Source organism: Megalobrama amblycephala, linkage group LG12 (genome assembly GCF_018812025.1).
Source record: "Megalobrama amblycephala isolate DHTTF-2021 linkage group LG12, ASM1881202v1, whole genome shotgun sequence".
NCBI lineage: Eukaryota > Metazoa > Chordata > Actinopteri > Cypriniformes > Xenocyprididae > Megalobrama > Megalobrama amblycephala.
In genome coordinates, this window is record NC_063055.1 from 27,783,327 (window position 1) to 27,806,157 (window position 22,831).

At 35.5% G+C, this 22,831-nt stretch overlaps 2 protein-coding genes and 1 long non-coding RNA gene across 6 annotated transcripts in view; 1 reads left to right on the top strand and 2 right to left on the bottom strand.

The window, feature by feature from the left end:
* Positions 1-4,141: 4,141 nt before the first annotated feature.
* LOC125280655 lies at positions 4,142-8,703 on the bottom strand. 4 transcript variants are annotated; one of them, XM_048211357.1, is made up of 7 exons: positions 8,560-8,703; positions 8,166-8,222; positions 7,871-7,960; positions 6,753-6,874; positions 6,568-6,648; positions 5,225-5,293; positions 4,142-5,044 (listed from the first exon to the last, which is right to left on the bottom strand). In XM_048211357.1, the coding sequence occupies exons 3-7, from the start codon at positions 7,888-7,890 to the stop codon at positions 4,914-4,916; spliced, it is 423 nt and encodes a 140-aa protein (XP_048067314.1). In that variant the 5' UTR covers positions 7,891-7,960; positions 8,166-8,222; positions 8,560-8,703; the 3' UTR covers positions 4,142-4,913. The 4 variants fall into 4 exon arrangements, with proteins under 4 accessions (XP_048067314.1, XP_048067311.1, XP_048067312.1 ...); XM_048211354.1 differs by lacking the exon at positions 8,560-8,703 and having other exon boundaries at positions 8,166-8,460; XM_048211355.1 differs by lacking the exon at positions 8,560-8,703 and having other exon boundaries at positions 5,231-5,293; positions 8,166-8,410.
* An 8,039-nt stretch (positions 8,704-16,742) lies between these two features.
* LOC125280022 lies at positions 16,743-19,841 on the bottom strand. Its single transcript, XR_007187509.1, has 3 exons — positions 19,707-19,841; positions 17,793-19,057; positions 16,743-17,422 (listed from the first exon to the last, which is right to left on the bottom strand). It is a non-coding gene; the product is annotated as an uncharacterized LOC125280022 (long non-coding RNA).
* Positions 19,842-19,923: 82 nt separating this feature from the next.
* The window catches only part of si:ch73-138n13.1 (calponin homology domain-containing protein DDB_G0272472), a 61,154-nt gene continuing 58,246 nt past the window's right edge, over positions 19,924-22,831 (top strand). The window contains exon 1 of the mRNA XM_048210319.1: positions 19,924-20,226. The gene's annotated coding sequence lies outside the window, so the exon portion shown is untranslated. The remainder of the gene's footprint in view (positions 20,227-22,831) is intronic.

Here is a 22,831-nt window from a genome sequence, read left to right on the forward strand (position 1 = left end):
CATTATATACCAGAAGACTATCATTTGTAAGCATTTATCACAAATTTTGTTAATAACGTTCTGATGCTCCACTACATAAGAGAAAGTAAATCACATGCTTTGATAAAATAAAATTGCAATGTTATCCATTGCTTTGAAATGCACATGAATATAAACTGATATTTATACAGAAATTAATTTCTGATAGACTATGCTGCACAAAGCTGAAATTGTGGCATCTCGTAGCGGCATTTCAGGTGGCATCTCCAGCAGCCACGGATATTCTTCTAATTTTAAAAAGCTACATTGCAACAAAATAGCATTATATATCACAGGACTGTCATTTATCATTAATTTTTGTTAATATATAGGCCTTTTCTGACGCTGCAGTTGCTATCAGAGCACGCTGAAATTACTGCGTGTGTATGAGTCATTCTACGAAACGGGTGCTATTTGGGTCCGCAACGTTTGATCAGATGCATAAGGCACAAAAAATGTCCCAAAGTCTGTTTCCAAAGCTTAAAGTTATTAATTCAAGTGTTCTTTTTAACATGATATATGATCAAATGTTTTTTTTTTTTTTGAAGATTAGCATACTATTTTTAATCATTTTTCATTATTACATAGCCAATTTCACATGTCCGTGTTAACCAACATGACACTTGCATCTAAAGTATCACCAAATAAGTTATATATTTTTTTTCAAACATATACTATTTTCAGGATTATATTTGTGTCCCTGTTTACACAAAATATATTTATTCACAATAAACCTTATTTTTTTGGTAAATATTTTATGATTTGTGCACGTCCCTCAGTTTGACTTACCACCCCGTCACGCTAACTTGTTTTATCTATAAATAATGCTCTGTTCCTTTAAATGACATCACAAAGCCTAAGTGACATCATTTGAGCCTTATAGCCACCAAGAACAAAAGAAGGCAACTATGCACATTTTTTTTACATTGTTTATTTGTTGCTTTTTCATGTTAGGCAGGGCCCGTCAAGCTTAAACTTACCACCCCGGTGAATCCCAAAATGTCCCCTGATAAAAATCATATTCTGGGGGGGGTAAAACTTTTTTTTTTTTGGCAGGTTTCCTTTGGTAAAATTTACATTCCAAGGGCTAAATATCATGTTATTTGGGCTCGCTTCAACCCGCGGACATGAAAAACAACCCACGGCAACAGTGTAAAAGTAGCCTAGCCCAATTTCGCAGGAAAAATGCAGACTTGGCAACAATGTTTGGTTCATTAATTCACTCATTCACTCACTCACTCACACACTTTTTACTCAATTTGAAGGTATCTCCTCTCCCCCAGTTTTTAAAGTTTAAAACCAGCAGATCATATAGAGAAACACTTCGTCCATACCACCCCGTCACATCAGTTACCACCCCGTTACAGGGTCATTTTGTTAAAGGTTTTTGGAAAGAAAATGAAATATTACATAAATTAACGTTGAATGATGTTCTTGTTGTGTGGACTGATCAGATAAATGTAACTTTTTTGTATTTTTTAAGTACAAACAATGAGGCCATTGAAAGGTCAAAAGGTCAATTTCAAGATTAAAAGTCTAAAAATAAGAAATATATATGAAATTACAGACTTTCTACTGATGGTTTCCAAAAAAAGGGACATTTTTCTATTATTAGGAAAACATTAGATTTTAAAAATCTGTTTCTTGTTTTACTATTCCAATGGACAAAGCTGAAATTGCTGAAATTGCGGCATCTGCAGCCATGGACTTTCTCTGGCAGCTGTCGCTGTTTGTGGCACCTGCCGCTAATTCGGTGTAATATTTTCACTTTAAAACTACGTTTGAAGAAATTAATATTAAGCTGCTATATACACAGGACTGTCATTACATTATATAGCTACCATAAGTCATATACACACGCAGTAATTTCAGCGTGCTCTGATAGCAACTGCAGCGTCAGAAAAGGCCTACATAACAAAATTAATGATAAATGCTTACAAATGACAGTCCTGTGATATATAATGCTATTTTGTTGCAATGTAGCCTTTTAAAATTAGAAGAATATCCGTGGCTGCTGGAGATGCCACCTGAAATGCCGCTACGAGATGCCGCAATTTCAGCTTTGTGCAGCATAGTCTATCAGAAATTAATTTCTGTATTAACAAAATATCAGTTTATATTCATGTGCATTTCAAAGCAATGGATAACATTGCAGTTTTATTTTATCAAAACATGTGATTTACTTTCTCTTATGTAGTGGAGCATCAGAACGTTATTAACAAAATTTGTGATAAATGCTTACAAATGATAGTCTTCTGGTATATTATGTTATTTTGATTAAATGTAGTTTTTAAAATAAAACAAAAAACAACATTGAATTATAATGGCCAGCGGCAGGTGCTGCCGAATAAAGTCCCTGGCTGCTAGATGCCGATGCCGCGGCCGCTGGAGATGCCGCTCTAGCGACAGCTGCCGAAGAAGTCACTGGCCGCTGGAGATGCCGCCGGAAGTGCCGCTATGAGATGCCAATGCCGCGGCCGCTGGAGATGCCGCTCAAGCGACAGCTGCCGAAGAAGTCCCTGGCCGCTGGAGATGCCGCCGGAAGTGCCGCTGCGAGATGCCGATGCCGCATTTTGCGCCAGCCCTCTCTCCTACTTTGCACACTCAATGTTTCATTTCAGTTGCCTGTATGCACTTTCCCCCCAAGTTTACTTGATTTACTAATTTCTTGACAATGCTAAGGGTGTCACAAATTCACAGATCCTGGGAGAAAATGTCTAAGGGTGGTTCCCCTCCAAAACTATAGCTAAGCTAACTGCTTTAGAGAAAAACTGAGCAAAACCCAAAGAGAAAGTAGCTACACTACATAACACATATTGCATAACAAATCATTTTCATGAGCTAAGCTTTGACTTTAGTCATAGCAACATATTCCTTTTCATGAATAAGTTAGGCCTACTGGATGAATATCACATAACATAAATAGCCTAATTTTCATGAGCAAAGCCTTGACTTTAAGTAGAACTTGTGAATTACAATTTACAGACTTATAGTACATTTTACAGTTTATATGCTCTTCATCTGTTGACAACTGACAACCCTTTACAACTTTAATAACATTAACGAACATTATGCTTAGCAGTTCGTTAGTTAAGATAAATTTAAATATTTGATTCATGGATAATATCATGGATATTTATATTTGAATGTTCAATTAATAACCACCTATAATTAAACATTGGGGATCTGCAATGAAATGTTGATTAACTAAAAATGTCCCTAGTTTTCATTTCAGAAATCTGATCACTGTAAAGTGTGAGTGATCTGTCTGAATGATTCCAAATGAATCACAAAACAATTAATATCATATAGTTTAGATATTGATGCTGGTACCTGAAGTGGCCATCAAATTTTAATGGTGAATTTTGTCTGTGCTGCTGTTTTTATTTGAAGTTGACATAATTTAGCTTGTTCTATGGGCTAGTTGTATGGAGCAGTGCAGCTATTTTGCTGTGGCGCCCAGGGAGGTTAGATGCCTTGCTCAAGGGCACCTCATTCATTTCCTGCTGGCATTGAGAATTGAACCCGCAACCTTCGGTTTACCAGTCTGACTCTCCAGTCATTAGGCCTCGACTGCCCCCAGCCATGCTGCCGCCAAAATGACATAGTATTAACTGAAATAGGTATAAATTATCATAAAACAATTACACCTATACACTGGAAACCTGTAGCCTACTTGGATCATAAAATGTGCTTCAGTGAGAACAAATGATTAGCTTATAACTATAGGAATAACCATGATTTGTTTGAGAGAGTTGTTTGCATAAAATATCCTGTAAACATTCACACGTTTGCCCTGTGAGAGACAGTCTACAGTTTCCATAAATACTATTTTCTCAATTCTGAGCATATTTTTACTTACATCAACTTACTCCATCAATATTGTCACCACATATTTTACATTTACACCCTGTTCTCTTTTGCATCAATTACCTTTTTAGATAAAAACAAGGGCTCTAAAAAGTTAATATAGTCAACATAATGACTTTCACACTGAACATAATTTTATGAGCGTAAAGTTAAATTTAAACATTTAAAAATGCATTATATTTTTAAAAGTACTTCAGAAAACAAACAAGCTCTTTAAGAACATTCTCTTTTTTAAACAAAATCTTCAAATTTGGACAATTGCTTGAACAGTTTTATTCAGTGGACAAAAACACACAGTATATAGCCTAGGCCTATTTACATCACAACTGACAAGTTACAACAGGTACTTTTAAATTCATTCACTCTTTTGCCTCATACTAACACAGCATTAAAAAAGGTTCTTTTATTTATTTTTTTATTTATTTTTACAACAGTAGAATGTTTGTCTGTGACATGCAGTGTGATTTACATTGCACAGTCTAGCAATGTGCAATGATTACTAATTTCTTGACAATGCTAAGAGTGTCACAAATTCACAGATCCTGGTGACAAAATGTCTATGGGTGGTTCCCCTCCAAAAGTACAGCTAAGCTAACTGCTTTAGAGAAAAACTGAGCAAAACTCAAAGAGAAATAAGCCTTGATGAGCCTTGACTTAGCAACATATTCCTTTTCATGAATAAGTTAGACCTTCTGGATGAATATCACATAACATAAATAATTTTCAGGACATACAGCTTGTGCTCTTCATATTCATTATACTGACAACCCTTTACAACTTTGATAACATTAACAAACATTATATTGACTGAAAAAAATGTCCCTTTTCATTTAAGAAATCTGATCACTAAGGACCTTGTTGTTTACTGACTGAGAAACCATTCTACATGATTCAGTGTGTGTGAGTGATCTGTCCGAATGACTCAAATGAATCACAAAGCAATTCATGTCATAGTTTAGATATTGATGCTGACTCCTGGAGTGGCCATCAAATTTTAGGAGTGGATTGTGTCTGTGCTGCTGGTCTTATTTGAAGTTGACATCAGTTTGCTTGTTCTCTTCATCATTTTCAGGGATGGGGAAAACTTTGTGTTTTACTGAACCATATCCAGAGTCAAGTGAATGGGTAGAGCTGACAGAGTTCTTCTTTTTAGGTACTGTGAAAGAAAGGAGTTCAGATTTACTTTTTTGTCTTCATTACAAATTACGAGTAATAAATATAATGCATGACCTTGTGAAGTTAAGGATGGTGTGGCAGCCATATGTTGTTAAGCTTTTTACACGTTATACTCGGTTACTACATAAGTGATGCGTTTCATGGTCAGGTGAATACTCACACATACCAGATTTTCCCTCATCCCATCCTGCACTGCATGTCTCCTGTGTTTGGTTTTCATTTATGTTCTCTGTGGAAATTGTTGATTAAAACAATTTTACTGAATGCAAATTGTAAACCTTTTTTTTTTTTTGCTTGTGTCAATAATGTTTTTAAAATATGCCTTTCAAAATATCCATTGAGTAACTCAGATGAAGGAGTTACTCAGTCCACACACATTGACTCAATACAACACCAACATTTTGAATTTATAATTACTGTTAATTACTTAATGCCATTTTGCAATGTCATACCAGATTCAGGTCTTAAACATTCAGGATGTAAATATTTCACTCTGGTATAAGCTTCTGGCTATATAATGTCCATTACATAAGAAAGAGTTTTTTTCAGAAACATGTAAACTACTGTCTATTGACTTTCATTAAAGTGTTAAAACAAACATTTATAAAATAAAATATTGTACTTAAAGGTGCTAAAGAGGATGTTTTGTTTTATACATTTTTGCAATATTACTTGAAACTGTCATTACTAACTGATAAAAGACTATTTATTAGGTGCACTGAAAGGAATAATATTAATATACATCATCTGTGCACGAGGTAGGGCCTTAAAAACATCAGCCAATCGTTTACGCGATCATCGCGTCAACGATTGGCCCTATGGCTTGTCAATCACTGCCATTACGTTCCTTGTGAAAGACGTGCGCGGATTGGCCCTCTGGCTTGTCAATCACTGCCAGACGTGTGCGGATGCACGCTCCAGTAACTTTCCACACTCCACAGGCACCGCATGCAATGTTTTTGTCAGGAGACAGGAGTAACAACTGCAGATTATGAGTTACCTGCGGTGAGTCCGACATAATGAATCCACTAACACGACACAGCGAATGCCGGTGGTAAACACTCGTGTTCCAATACTCGTGCACGAGTTTTGGGAGGCGTTCCCTCGAAATGATCTGTGAAGGAGGGGGGTTGTTCTTACGCATGCGCTCATTTCAAAAACTCACTAACAGTCTTTGGTTTCTCAGTCGACGAAAAGATCCTCTTTAGCACCTTTAAGAGCACAATGTAATTAGCATGACTGAGCACTTCATTTATAATGGTTTCTGTCACTACTGTCTTTGGTTTTCATTTATATTCTTGGTGTAGAAACTGTTGATTACAAAAATATTACTGAATGCAAAATAAACTCGTCATGAAGTTTTTAAAATATGCCTTTTTTCATCATATTCATTCTGTAACTCAGATGAAGGACTTGAGATACACATTCACTCACCACACTGAACACCTGCACTCTGAGCTTATAATTAATGTAAATTACTTAAAATACAGTTGTCATACGCACCACATTCATGTCTTGTACAAAATACCTCAGAGTCATCTGAGATACTGTCTTCTCTTTGCACTGATGTGTTCTCCGCATTGACTGGAAAAGAAGAAGAGGCACAGGACTGATGAAAGAAAACTTCACTATTTGAGCTTATGCTCATAAATATGTACAGGTTTACTTTCGCATATTGTATGACCCACAGTTAAGAGGATTGTCTATGCTCTGTCTGTGCTTTTTTGATATATTAATTTTAGTGTTCTCTGCCATCATGTCCACATTCTCCAGCTCTGTGACCTCTGTGATCCAGCTCCTTTGATGATGTCTGTTTTGAAACAATATGTAAAAGATACAAATAAATTTGACTTGATGAGATTTTTTGAGCTTATCACTGCAGTGCATGCAGCCCTGGTTGATTTAGATCAACTTCTTTAACCTCTCCAGCTCAATAATTTATAAAATAGAATACACAGCAAATAACTGTCAACTATGATCTGTTATGTTTTTACTGTGTAACACTGTATTCTATGAAATATCTAATTTAAGATGAATAATAAATATTACAGCTCTTAGTTTAACTTTTTAGAAGCATTTCATGGGGATATGTTATATTATATTCATAATATAAACATATTTGACTTTTTATTTTCTTCATATCAAAAGATGCAGACAATTCTGTACAGTATGGCTGTACATACACAGATTTATGACAATATTGATTGTAACACATATTACAAAGTTTTAGTAGTTCTTTAGAATGCAATATGCGTATAATACTAAGAACAACTGAAATGAAAACTTGCTATGCAGGATTGAACTTGCTTAAAGGGATAGTTCACCCAAAAATGAAAATTACCCCATGATTTACTCACCTTCAAGCTATCCTAGGTGTGCTTCAAAATCTCATCCTCTATTCACTGCCATTATAAAGCTTAGGAGAGCCAGGACATTATTTAATATAACTCTGATTGTATTCATTTTTGGGTGAACTAATCATTTAACCCCTGTAGTTATATTACCCAGTATTTTCATGTACAGTAAAATAAAGTGCAACCCAAACTCTTGATGGAAATATTACACAACATTTATTTCCATCAAGAAGTGCATCAATATTTGGTCAAGATCTTGTATTTAAGGTCATTGTATTAAAGACAATTGTACACAGGCATTATTGAACTCAACAAACTAGGAATAGAAACCAGGAACAACCGTAAACAATGAAGAATGATTATGGGAAGGTTTAGGGCTCAACATACAAACTTCAACTCATTATTCAGCTTGAATTTCATAGAAAACATATAAAGTTACTGCCGAAACTCACCTAACATGACTGTGACTCATTTCATACAACAAACTCTTTAGCTCTTCGAAGACTTTTTCTTTCAGGCTGTTAACTACCAACACAGTGAATCTGTAGTGCAATTACATTAAGTCACTAACAGATGTTCTCATTACATTTTCATTCATAACAGTGTTAATGAAGACATAACAACTATAGTTATTACTATAAATAAACAGGTACTCATAGAAGGAATCTTATCAATGCTTACATTTGGCAAAGTATTTTACATCTGAAATCTTGTATCTGTTGAGCAATGTAATATAAAATGTCTTACCTGACGTTTATGGCACATTTCCCATCACTATTCCGAGCACAGAAGGTAAGCAACAAGCTAGAAGGATATACAAACAGAAAGAAGAAGAAAAAAAAAAAAAACTTCCTTCTCATGTGATATACTGGTTTAGCAGGAAGAAGAAGGGATGGGTCAACGGTTTAAAGCAATTTAATAACAGCTGTAATTACATGCAGGTATTTATGTCATATATAAGTACAATGTAAAAACATGTACAGTTCATAATAAGTACATTGTATCAAATTTATTTAAATGTTATTACATAGTAGTTAAAGGAATGTAAAGACCAAGTACAAATTTAAAATCAGGTAACTTAAACATGCTTCATCTAATTTGGAAGTCAAAAATATGGTTTAACATGACCAAATTATCCTACCTGCATTAGCTTCCACCATCAAAGGTCAGATCAAGCAGAAATCATTCCTTAAAATAACAACTACATTTACTTTTAAGTGTATACAGCTGTGTTTTTAAAGTGCCCCTATTATGGGAGTATCCTACAACAGGTTTACATGCATGCAAGGTCAAATAACACTTTCGTTTTCTCATAACATACACACTTATTTATTTTTTCTTTTACTTGTGTATCCATTTCGATTTTTTTTTTTTTTCACATTTATTTATTTATTTATTTCCATATTTGTTCATTTCTACATTTCATTATTTCTACATTTCTTTATTTTTACATTTATGTATTTTTACATTTCTTTGTCCGTAGGTTAATAAGGAGGGTGTGGTTTACTACAGACATAGCAATCCAGCTCAGAGTAGGTGAGAGCGAAGCATTGAGGCCACAGTGACACATTGTGGTGTGCCCGAAAGACAAGATGTTGATACTGGGATGAATGAGTGGGTAGTATGGCCAAAATCTTATATCACAGGTTAAGTCATATAATATCACCCTAACTGTACTGTGTGACATGGATAGGCTACTCTTTATTCCAGACATGGCCGTAGAACATCGTCTGGTCTGGATTTGTAAAATGTCCTGCTCTGGCAAACATGAACAGCAACATCTTTAGCAGATCTGATAACAGGGACTCCAAAATGGAAGCGCTTGATATTTCCCATTATTGAGTTTGATTGAGATTCGGACACCGTCAGAACATGGAAAGGATCGAACCAGCACACATATATAGGCTACAGTGAAGTCGATGAAGCATATTGATCAATGCATTTGAAATGAGACCACATTGCTATCTGAGGTAAACCACGCCCTCCTCATTACCCTACAGACAAAGAAAAGTAGAAATACATAAATGTAAAAATAAAGAAAAGTAGAAACAATGAAATGTAATTTTGGCAGACTTGGGATTCCATAGCCCATAGCCATAACTGAATGACAGCTATCAATTCACAAGACATTGTAAACAGTGGATAGACAGAAAAGATAGAATCGATTTTACTGTATCAATTTGAGTCCAACGCTATGTTGTAAACTCCCACGTTAGTCAAGCACAAACATGAACAGCTGATAATGCATTAGACTCTGTAAACATAAGTCGTGCTCCATCAATGATCATTACTCCAAGTAATAAGACAGACAAGCTGCATTAATCAACAAATGTTTAGACAATATTGGACCCACATCTGAATAGCAGAACTACAGAAACACAGAGTTAGCCGGTTAGCAGGAGACTACAAAACTACAAATTGTGAACGATTGCTAGAAAATATAAACATCAATTATTAATCATACTTACAGGTTGAGATTCAGAGGAGCAAGCTGGTCTAAATAAACTGGGTATTGATCCATATTTGAAGACCAAGCGTTTTGTGAATCCTGCGTTAAACTCCCCGAGGTTTGAGAGGCAGTCGCCAGTAAAATGACGAGAACACAACAAAAGATTGTACTGCTGTGGTATTGTTGAAAAAATTAATTTTCCCTGTCATCTGCGCGCACAATAAGTGGGTGGGCAATATGCTAATGTTTCGTTGTGACGTCACAATGAAACGGCTTGGGATTCGTTTTACAAAAGAATCGTTTAATTGACTCTGAGTCGACTCTTACTTTTGATAGACAATAACTTTATATACAGTGCACTTTCAGATTTACAACTTTGCGGGATGTTTTCATTCACTTAGAGTTATGCTACACACTACCTGAAAGGTAATTTACAAAAAGACTCAACAAAATCACAGTTTGATTTGAAAATTCCAATGTTTTGACATCATTCAAGGAAGAAAACAAGGGAAAATCTCTGTTCCCCCCCTGGGCATGTGGAGGATTAGTTTGCTCTCAACACAACACTACATATTCCCAAATATATTGAAATTTACATGGTTTGAAAAGTCATGGAATCATCATGGAAATTCATTAGTCAAAAGGTGAGGGAACATCTGCACTCTCAAGCTGTTAAAGGAATTCTGACATGACATGAGGTAATGGATGACATAAAAAGATGACAAAATAAATCTTGTATTTTTTACGGTTCAGGTCTTTTATTTGTTTAAAAGTAGTGTGTTTAATTAAACTATGTGAGTGTAATTCTAATCGTTGATTTATTAATCGTTGTCCATGTATAAATGGTCATAATCAGAGTTTTCTCTGTCCACTTCACTGGTCTTATTCTGAGCGGAAGCTTCATTCTCATCCTCAAAGGGCTGCTCAACATTATCAGAGATGAACTGTCCTTGTGCTCTCTTGATTTAAATGAATCATATCCTGAACTTGCAGATGGAAAGTTACAGCCGTTTTTTTCCCCTACCTAACTGTGAAGGGAGACACATTCAAAAGTGCATAATTATTAATAAAAATACATTTGGAATGAAATGAAATGTGAACTTGTACATGTTTTGACTTACACTCCAGTAGGTTCTCTTTGCTCAATTCACTTGTTTGATTTCATGGTCAGTTGAGTCCTTACACATACAGTGGGTACGGAAAGTATTCAGACCCCCTTAAATTTTTCACTCTATGTTATATTGCAGCCATTTGCTAAAATCATTTAAGTTCATTTTTTTTCCTCATTAATGTACACACAGCACCCCATATTGACAGAAAAACACAGAATTGTTGACATTTTTGCAGATTTATTAAAAAAGAAAAACTGAAATATCACATGGTCCTAAGTATTCAGACCCTTTGCTGTGACACTCATATATTTAACTCAGGTGCTGTCCATTTCTTCTGATCATCCTTGAGATGGTTCTACACCTTCATTTGAGTCCAGCTGTGTTTGATTATACTGATTCAGACTTGATTAGGAAAGCCACACACCTGTCTATATAAGACCTTACAGCTCACAGTGCATGTCAGAGCAAATGAGAATCATGAGGTCAAAGGAACTGCCTGAAGAGCTCAGAGACAGAATTGTGGCAAGGCACAGATCTGGCCAAGGGTACAAAAAAATTTCTGCTGCACTTAAGGTTCCTAAGAGCACAGTGGCCTCCATAATCCTTAAATGGAAGATGTTTGGGACGACCAGAACCCTTCCTAGAGCTGGCCGTCCGGCCAAACTTCTCCTATCGGGGGAGAAGAGCCTTGGTGAGAGAGGTAAAGAAGAACCCAAAGATCACTGTGGCTGAGCTCCAGAGATGCAGTCGGGAGATGGGAGAAAGTTGTAGAAAGTCAACCATCACTGCAGCCCACCACCAGTCGGGGCTTAATGGCAGAGTGGCCCGACGGAAGCCTCTCCTCAGTGCAAGACACATGAAAGCCCGCATGGAGTTTGCCAAGATGGTGAGAAATAAGATTCTCTGGTCTGATGAGACCAAGATAGAACTTTTTGGCCTTAATTCTAAGCGGTATGTGTGGAGAAAACCAGGCACTGCTCATCACCTGTCCAATACAGTCCCAACAGTGAAGCATGGTGGTGGCAGAATCATGCTGTGGGGGTGTTTCTCAGCTGCAGGGACAGGACGACTGGTTGCAATCGAGGGAAAGATGAATGCGGCCAAGTACAGGGATATCCTGGACCAAAACCTTCTCCAGAGTGCTCAGGACCTCAGACTGGGCCGAAGGTTTACCTTCCAACAAGACAATGACCCTAAGCACACAGCTAAAATAATGAAGGAGTGGCTTCACAACAACTCCGTGACTGTTCTTGAATGGCCCAGCCAGAGCCCTGACTTAAACCCAATTGAGCATCTCTGGAGAGACCTAAAAATGGCTGTCCACCAACGTTTACCATCCAACCTGACAGAACTGGAGAGGATCTGCAAGGAGGAATGGCAAAGGATCCCCAAATCTAGGTTTGAAAAACTTGTTGCATCTTTCCCAAAAAGACTCATGGCTGTATTAGATCAAAGGGTGCTTCTACTAAATACTGAGCAAAGGGTCTGAATACTTAGGACCATGTGATATTTCATTTTTTCTTTTTTAATAAATCTGCAAAAATGTCAACAATTCTGTGTTTTTCTGTCAATATGGGGTGCTGTGTGTACATTAATGAGGAAAAAAATGAACTTAAATGATTTTAGCAAATGGCTGCAATATAACAAAGAGTGAAAAATTTAAGGGGGTCTGAATACTTCTCATCCCACCCTACTCTGTATTTATGTTTTCTGTCAGAAATGAGATGGTAAGGTGTGAGACTGGCTTTTGATACTGTCATTGGCATGTTTATACACATGATGCTGTCTCGGTATTTCCCCATGCTTTTCTTCTGTCATCATTTCCATATTTTCCAGCTCTGTGGCCTGGCTGGCTTCTTCAGTATCCTGGGGGTTATGACTTTTGTTTTCATCAACTTTTGTGATTTTATTTATATGCAACATTTTTTTTAATTTGACATTTATGCCATTGAAAATACATGTCAAACAACAATTCTACAACAAAGGTCAGTGAGCTCTAAATATGCTGGGTTAAAAACAACCCATGTTGGGTTGAAAATGGACAAACCCAGAGAGTTACATGTTTTATTCAATGCAACTGTTGTTTAAAAATTACTATATGTCTGGCTTAAAATGAACCCAATTTAGGTTGGAAATTTAAAATCAGACACATAATTACTAGACTGGCGACAATAAAAATCAAAAGGTGAACATTTAATAAGCAATTTAATAATCTTTATTGTTTAATTATTATTCATTAAACTATATTAATAAATGCTCATTTATTAAACTTATTAATAAATTCTCATTTATTAAAATTAATAAATGTTCCAACATGTTTTGGGTTCATTTTAAGCAAACAATATAGTAATTTTTAAACAATACAGTTACAGTTAACTTTAGTGTTAATATGTTAAATAGTGTTTATATGAATATAGTCAATATAGTAAAATAAAGTAATATTCAAGATAATGACTTTTACACTGAAAATTGTATGAGATTAAAGTTAAATTTAAACACATTACAAATTTCATTATATTTAAAGTACTATATAAAATACACAAGATGTTCAAGAACACTGATTAAAAAAAAATCTGTTTTATTCAGTGGTCAAAAACGTTCAGTATACAGGGCTGCTTAAATCACAACCGACAAGTTACAACAGGTGCTTTCAAATTCATCCACACTTGCACTCATACTGTCACACTGTTTGTGATAGTTTCATTTTCATGTACTTTTAATTTGTTTCTCTTCAGTTACCCGTTTCCTTTGTTCTAGTTTCCCACCAGTCCTTAGTTGCTATGGACAGTTAATCAACACGCCTGTTCATCCTTGAGCTCGTTATCATTATATATTTAAGTTTCTCTTTATGTAGACAAAACACTTCCAAGGCACTTACGTGGTAAAGTAAAAAGCCTTTAATGAACCGGGCTTAAATCATTAAAACTACGTGTTTCAGCAATTTCCTCTTTGTTTGCAGTTCATTTTCAGGTATTTTTGTGTCTACACACTGTTACGTTGACATTTTCTGTGGATTTACCCGAGTTTTTTTGTTTTTAAACACTTATTTTGGAACCTTTTTTTTTGCATCTTCATCTGACCTTAATATTTAATATATGATTTTAAATGTGAGGTAGTTTATGTGCTCGTCATAAAAGTTATACTGACAACCCTTTACAACTTGTTAATATCAAATATTAAATAATATTAAGGAACAGTGTGTGAGTGATCTGTACGAATGATTCTGACTGAATCATAAACTAATTCATGTCCAATCATAATTTCCATATCTGGGCTGGCACCTCGAGTGGCCATCAAATTTTAGGGGTTGATTCTGTCTGCGCTGCTGGTCTTATTTGAGGTTGACATCATTTTGTTGGTTCATCTTCAGACATAATTGAACTGATTGTGTTTTTTCTTGAAGCATATCCTGAGTCAAATGAACAGATAGAGCTGAAAGAGTCGTTCCGTCCAAGTGCTGTGAAGGAAAGGTGTTCATATTAACTTTTATTACTTCATTACAGAGTAATAAATCTAATGCGTAAAACCTTGTGAAGTTTAATTTCAGGAAGAACCCAATTTAGGTTGGAAATTAAAAATCAGACACATAATTACTAGACTGGCTACAATAAAAATCAAAAGGTGAACATTTAATAAGCAATTTAATAATCTTTATTGTTTAATTATTATTCATTAAACTATATTAATAAATGCTCATTTATTAAACTTATTAATAAATGTTCCAACATGTTTTGGGTTCATTTTAAGCAAACAATATAGTAATTTTTAAACAACTAAACGAACACTTATTAAAAACAAAATGTTGTACAGTACTCAAGAGCACAATGTAATTAGCATGACTGAGCACTTCATTTATAATGGTTTCTATTGTCACTACTGTCTTTGGTTGTCATTTATATTCTTTGTGTAGAAACTGTTGATTACAAAAATATTACTGAATGCAAAATAAACTCGTCATGAAGTTTTTAAAATATGCCCTTTTTCATCATATTCATTCTGTAACTCAGATGAAGGACTTGAGATACACAGTCACTCACCACACTGAACACCAGCACTCTGAGCTTATAATTAATGTTAATTACTTAATGCAGTTGTCATACGCACCACATTCATGTCTTGTACAGTCATCTGAGATACTGTCTTCTCTTTGCACTGATGTGTTCTCCGCATTGACTGGAAAAGAAGAAGAGGCACAGGACTGATGAAAGAATACTTCACTATTTGAGCTTATGCTTATAAATATGTACAGGTTTACTTTCACATATTGTATTACCCACAGTCAAGAGGATTGTCCATGCTGTGTCTGTTCTGTTCTGGTACATTATGATTAGTGTTGTCTGCCATCATGTCCACATTCTCCAGCTCTGTGACCTCTGTGATCCAGCTCCTTGGATGATTTCTGTTTTGAAACAATATGTGAAAGATACAAATAAATTTGACTTGAGATTTTTGAGCTTAACACTGCAGTGCATGAAAGTACAGTATGGATATAAAAAATATAGATACATGCAGTGCTGGTTGATTTATATCAACTTCTTTAACTTCTTCAGCTCAATAATCTATAAAATAGAATACACATCAAAAAATTGTCAACTATGATGAGAAAATTCTGTACAGTACATAAACAGATTGATCACAATATTGATTGTAACACACATTATAAAGTGTTTTAGCAGTTCTTTAGAATACAATAGGTGTACAATATTAAGAACAACTTGCTATGCAGGATTAACTCACTACACCTGAACTGGCTTACGACCAGAAATGAATAAAGACAATTGTACACAGGCATTATTGAACTCAACAAACTAGGAATAGAAACCAGGAACAACCGTAAACAATGAAGAATGATTAAGGGAAGGTTTAGGGCTCAACATACAAACTTCAACTCATTATTCAGCCTGAATTTCATAGAAAACATATAAAGTTACTGCCGAAACTCACCTAACATGAAATGCTGACTCAAAACTGAGGATTAATTTCATACAACAAACTTTTTAGCTCTTCGAAGACTGTTTCTTTCATTAATGTAATATAGCAAAAGGCTGTTAATCTGCAGTGCAATTACATTAAATCACTTCTAGATGTTCTTATTACATTTTCATTCATAACAGTGTTAATGAAGACATAAAAACTATAGCTATTACTTTCTAAAAATTGGTACTCATAGAAGGAATGATACCAATGCTTATATTTGGCACAGTATTTTACATCTGAAATCTTGTATCTGTTAAGCAATGTAATATAAAATGTCTTACCTGACGTTTATGGCACATTTCCCATCACTCTTCCGAGTAGAGAAGGTAAGCAACAAGCTAAGAGAATACAAACAGAAAAGAAAAAAAACTTCCTTCTCATGTGATATACTGGTTTAGCAGGAAGAAGAGTGTACACATGAACAGTGACACATGAACGTGACACATGAACGTGAAAAACCAAAAGGTCTAAATAAGGACACACTGTATATTAGGTGTTTTTAACTACCATGTACATACTTACATACATAAAAAATATTGTTAGGTACAATGTATTTTGTTTATTTTGTATTGCAAAACACTTTGCTGTTATTGATGATGGTTAGGTTTAAAATAGGGTTAAGGTGTAAACAGTGTAATTATAGATGTAATTACAGAAATTAATTGCAGCTGTAATTACATGCAGGTATTTATGCCAGTATATATATATATATATATATATATATATATATATATATATATATATATATATATATATATATATATATGTATACACAAACACAATGTAAAAACGTGTATGTACAGTTCACAATAAGTGAATTGTATCAAATGTATTTAAATGTTATTACGTAAAGGCAGGGGCGTAGCAGCCATTTTAAAAGTGGGGGGGACAGCTGTATGGTGATGTGACCCAAAGCTGATGTTCATAATAATAAATTCTAAATAGAATACCAATTGGCATTTTACAGCACCCCAGTGGCAATTTTGGGAACATGCCGTGATAGCTTACAGGAACCTATTTTTGTGAAATCATCCTCAAAATTTAAAAATACTGCAGGACTTTGAGACCAATGTGAGACCATCTATACTTTATTTAGATAAAGATATTTTATGATATTTAAAATATTCTCTGCATTCAATAATAAAATGCCTTAAACTGGAAATTCAGTGTTTAATCTTGTCATTATAAATTACTCTATTCTCCTATTTGATACTGTTCAGTGCTTTGACACAATCTGTATTATTAAAAGCACTATATAAATAAAGGTGATTGATGGTTGATCTTTTGTTTTAAGGAATTAAATTGATGTGTAATTCCTTAAAATATTGGCAAACAGTTCCAATTAAGAAAACACTGCCTTAAAATAGTCAATCTGCTTTTTTTTATACAAATCTCACCTGTACACATTCTGGAGAGGTTGAGCAACTGTCCCCTCTCTCTGTCAGTGACGTCACAGCCTGCCTTTCCTACAGACCAGTTAGGACATAAAGTAGAATATTTACATAAAGTATAAAAAAATATATATTTTAAATTTGATAAAGTATTTTAAGATATTCGGTGCAAAACAAATTTGATTTATTGTGAAAGGATAATTCTACTCCGCGAGCAGCACGTAGGCAACAAAAGACAGCAGAAACCAATAATTTGTTACGTCTCATTTAGCAGACGCTTTTATACAAAGCAACAAGTAGGAGAGCATTTAACACACTGAATCCGGCGCGACGTGACGAGGTCCATACGGGTTCTGTTGTCTTTTGACGTTACAGTAGTTTAAATCATAACATGAAAACTTTATCGCGTGATTCGTGTCATCACGACATACTGTAACATACTTACAGTGTGTGTTTGAAAAAAGGATGTAATCGTCCTTTGCTTTTTTTATGGGGTGCATTTTATCCCAGACGGCGAATGAACGAACGAAAACTCACAACACCAACAAGAGATTTGAAGCTCATAGCAGACGCGCCCAAGAGATGATTCGCTCTGTGATTGGCTGAATGTTAGTTCACTCAAATCTAAGTAACAAATCAGAGAACACTGCCGGTGCCGGAAATATTCACGCTGGATCCAAAAAAATAGCAGGGGTCAGAATCACCAGTTTCTAAAAGTGCGGGGGACGTGTCCCCCCCGTCCCCCCCGGTTGCTACGCCCCTGCGTAAAGGCACCAAGTACACTGTACAAATGTAAAATCAGGTAACCTGAACATGCTTCATCTAATTTAGAAGTCAAAAATATGGTTTAACATGACCAAATCATCCTGGATGCATTAGCTTCCACCAACAAAGGTCAGATCAAGCAGAAATCATTCCTTAAAATAACAACTACATTTACTTTTAAGTGTATACAGTCATGTTTGAAGTCTGAAAATCATAATGCTTTAGAATAAATATTTAGCTGAATCACAAACGATCAACGTTAATGCTCTTTTGTGTATTTCAGGCTTGATACACCAAACAAGTAAATGAACTTCCAGGTACAGTAGCTATATTACAGTAGTGTCTGTGTAGTCAGTAGAAAAACACTGAGTTTCCTTTAGAAACTTTTGACTTACACTCCAGTAGGTTCCCTGAGCTCAGTTCACTTGTTTGATTTGTTTCATGGTCAGTTGAGTCCTTACACATTTAACTAGATGTTCTCTCATCCCACCCTACTCTGTATTTCTGTTTATGTTAGAAATTAGATGGTAAGGTGAGAAACTTGATTTCATTTCATTTAACATTTTTAAAGCAGTACTTCCAAAATCCATGGCGATCCTGAGATCTTTATTTGTCATTCGGGATGTTGTGCTGGGACTAGTGATGCTTTTGCACATAGCTTTGAAATCTTGGTGTGACTTAAGAGATCAGTGAGCTCCAGTTTTCTCTAAAACATCATTGGTAAGAAAAGACTTTATAATCATATCCGAACACAGTCATTTTATTAAAATAATAATAAATGCTAAATCAAAAGCTATCTATTAAGTTTACTTCCCTCTGAATGTAAAGCTTGTCTTTACTTAAAGTGCAACTGCCCCCTCTGCTGGCTACAGGAAACACCTGCATTCACAACATTTGATAAACACCTATTGACGCCACCTTCTGTAACTTCCACAGCAGATACATCTACAAAACAGAACACATTACAAATTAATATACAGATATAAGACGTTACAAAAAGAGACACATCCACTGAATGGAGCATATTTAAAGGTACAGTATGTGTGTGAAGCATGTTGTTTATTTTACTTATAGGCTATGCATTAGACAAACAGAATGCATATTATATAACCAAGTTGTGGCTGATTACTCGTGTGATTATCAGTGGTTGAGCTCATTATAGACAATAGCTAGTGTTGAGAGGCTTGCATTCCAACCTGAGGAGGTCAGTGTGGCGACACCAAACTGCAATGCAGTGAAATCCCATTGTTACATACTTATCAGGTGATAGTATGCAAACACTTGCCTTTTATCTACTTTTATTAGTCTACAAACCACTACACACATATACAAGTATATACAGAAGTCTTCAAAATTTGAACAAAAATATTCTTTGAGAAATCTGTTTCTCAAAGTATGCTCTTGTCAAGAAGTACATCAAAGTAGTACACTAAGTTATAGAGATATGCAGCCTATATAACACGTTAATAGAGATATTGGTCAATATAACGCAACTAGTTATCGTTACTACATCAAGCGTACATTTTTGATAAGATTCTGTTTGTAAAAATGTGTGTTTTGCCTTTGTAAAGTAAATTACTGCAGTTTACCTCACCTGACTAAATATGAGAGTTGCCACCATCGTACTTGAACCACCCAAAAGGCTTGGAGGAACTAAAAACTCCGTTCTCGCGTGACCAATAGCGTCTCATTTATCAAGGTTATCTTGGTCTGTTTTCTCATCCTCCACAAGGGGGCACACGGACTCACTCTCCCCCTCCACACTGTCCCAGTCTGGCGTACCAAAACAAATCCTCCATCCTTCCGTGCAATGCGATCCCATACCGCCTTCCGGCTCTCTCAGCAAGTTTGTGTGAGCCAGCCTGTGATAGTGTTCATAGAAACACGGCCGTTTGTGCAGCGGTACAGGTGTGAGGAATGGTGTCCCGGTGCGATTCATGCGGGATAAAGCAACTAAATAACGAGGGAGTCACCGGCGGTGGAGCCGAACATTAGCCCGCGATCAACAGGACGGTCAATCCCGACAGACAGCAGCGAGGTTTGGTTGAGCTCAGATCCCAAACGGCTCACACACAGGTGGGACAGACAGACGACTATTTGAAGTTGACGAAAAGGTGCGTAAAGTGAAATGTTGTGCTTTTATCTCTTCGTATGTGTTTTACCTGCTTTGTCACGCTGCTTCTGTTGGTCTTCAGACTTATGGGAATAATAAAGCAGGCTAGTCAAATCAGCTAACAAAGAAACTCACGCGAGCTATTTACCTTTCTGACCAATACAAAAATACCATGGTGACCGTAGTTTACGCCAAAATACTGTTTACTGTATACAATTCACTTTAAAGTTTTCATATGAAACTTATAGGTATTGTGGTATTAGTTGACACTGTCAACAAAATGGAAATTAAAAATATTATGAAAGCTGTTTGAAGGGGACCATGATCCCATATTAACTTATTTTCAGTAGTTACTATGGTCTTTGCATTTGTGGGTATGCTACTGTGTTATTTCGTTCTTTGTCCTTTTATTTCACAATTATATGGCTGGATATTTCCATTAAGCTTTGTATTTTTTATTGTAAAGAGTACAATGTAGTTGAGTCAAGCTTGCTTGACTGTTTTTCAATAATAATTTGTATTTATTTTTATTGTGGTTATTGTTTCCAGGATGAAAATTGGTTGTTCTTTATTTCTGGTAGTAGTTAATCTCGTTTTTCTCCAGTCAGTCGAGCTGTGGCTCAGTAGTTATGGCCTGTGATTCTGTGCTTTGTAATATTGTAGCACTGTATGCATATGTTACAAGTTTCTGCTTTCTTGAAACATTTGCATACAGTACATGAGTTTGTATGTAAAGGGGATGGTCTCACCTGCACTGCTTTTTAAAATGTTTGAGGTCAGTAAGATGTATAGTTTTGTTCAACAAGGATTCATATAATTCATTATGTTGAAGTGACAGTAAATATGTTACAACAGTTTTCGATTTCAAATAAATGCTGTTGTTTTAAACTTTGTATTCATTAAGGAATCTTGAGAAAAGAAGGTTTCTATAAATATATTAAGAAGCACAACTATTTTTAAAGTTAATAATAATAATAATAATAAGAAATGTTTCTTGAACACCAAATCAGCATTAGAATTATCTTTGAAGGATCATGTGACACTGAAGACTGGAGTAATGATGCTGAAAATTCAGCTTTGACATCACAGAAATGAATTTATAAATTAAAAATATATAAATAAAATAATTAAAAATATTAAAATAGAAAAATTGTATTTTAAATTGCAATGATATGTATTTTTGATCAAATAAATGCAGTCTTTAAATGCATGAGACTTGAACATTACAATCTAAAAGGTGTTGATCAAAGTAACTCAGTTGAATCCTAATAATTCAACCAGACATTGGCGTATTTATATATCCTTTCACTCTTTGGAATTCACATTTCTCTTTGTGATTCCAATTTTCCAGTAGTCTTTCCTGGCAGGTAAGCTTGTCAGGTGATTTCGTCACAGATATATGCTGAATGGCGTCAGCTGTATGTTTGTGTGCAGGTGATGGGCTTCATCATGTGTGTGTGTACTGAAGCCCTGCCAGTCATGCTCATTCATTGGTGTTGTTGCTCAGGTCGAGCATGGAAAGTATTTTCCTTCTGCAAAACTGGCTGAACCAGAGTGTCAGTTGTACACGCATACACACACATACACTGTGAATAAAAGACAGGAAACACAGTGGCGTAAAAAGGCTTCAAGGGAATCAGTTGGTCCTCACTGAATTGGGTTCTTGCCAGATTAGTTGAAAGATAGTAAAACTATAGATACACAATACTGAAGAAAACTTCTACATTCCTTCTTAGTCATTCACCTGTGCTGACTACCTTTTTTTTTGGATAAGTACTTTTTTTTATTATTTTTTTACTCTCAAGCAGTTTGTCTTGTTTTTTTTAATTATTTTTGGCTCAGAGATTCTCTTGAAAAAGGGAGAGGTTATAATGGGTTATTCTTGTCCTACAACCTCAAGTTAAAGTATGGATACTCTGTTAGAATTGTACTTCAAACATACATACTAGAGTGAAACTAAAATATGGTGTGTTCACATTTGGCATGTTCGGTTTGATTAAAACGAACCCTGGTGGGATTGCTATGATAGAGTGGTTTATTTGAATAAGTTTGAACGCTGCCATTCGAACCCTGGTGCGCATAACAAGCAGACCGCTGAGAAGATGGGTCTCGGTCCACTTCCAAACTTCGATGAAATATGAATGCAACACGGACCAAAGACATGTAAACGAACCAAAAACATCACATGATGTCACAAGATGTGCGCCCAAAAAGGACAGAAAGCTCTAACATACCTGTTTTTTCACCACAGTTCAGTACAGGCATCAGAAATGCTTTCTCCTCGCAGCAGATCTTCATTTGTGTGTGTGATGGAGGGATTCCTGCCGCTGTTTTGACTCCTTTATACATTTTATAAGCTCCTCATGAGTTGTCAGATCCATACTAGGGGTTTAACGTACACAAACCTGATGATTCGGTATGTACCTCGGTATTGAAGTCACGGTTCAGTTATGGGTTCGGTACAGTGGGGGAAGAAAACAAAGCAAAAAATTGCTTATTTTTTCTTTTTTTATGAAACAGCAGTTTATTAAACAGTCTCTCTCTCTTTAAATAAATTCAACTATCATTAATTTTCTTAAGGTAAAAAATCTATCTCAGCTAATTCT

Bases quoted from the DNA above. Each gene is read 5' to 3' on its own strand.
- LOC125280655 (XM_048211354.1), bottom strand. From the start codon at position 8,278: ATGAGAAGGAAGTTTTTTTTTTTTTTCTTCTTCTTTCTGTTTGTATAT. The intron at 6,649-6,752 runs GTGGGTCATACA...CTTCTTTTCCAG, and splicing joins CATAGACAATCCTCTTAACT to TCAATGCGGAGAACACATCA. The intron at 5,294-6,567 runs GTGCGTATGACA...CAATTTCCACAG, and splicing joins TTGTACAAGACATGAATGTG to AGAACATAAATGAAAACCAA.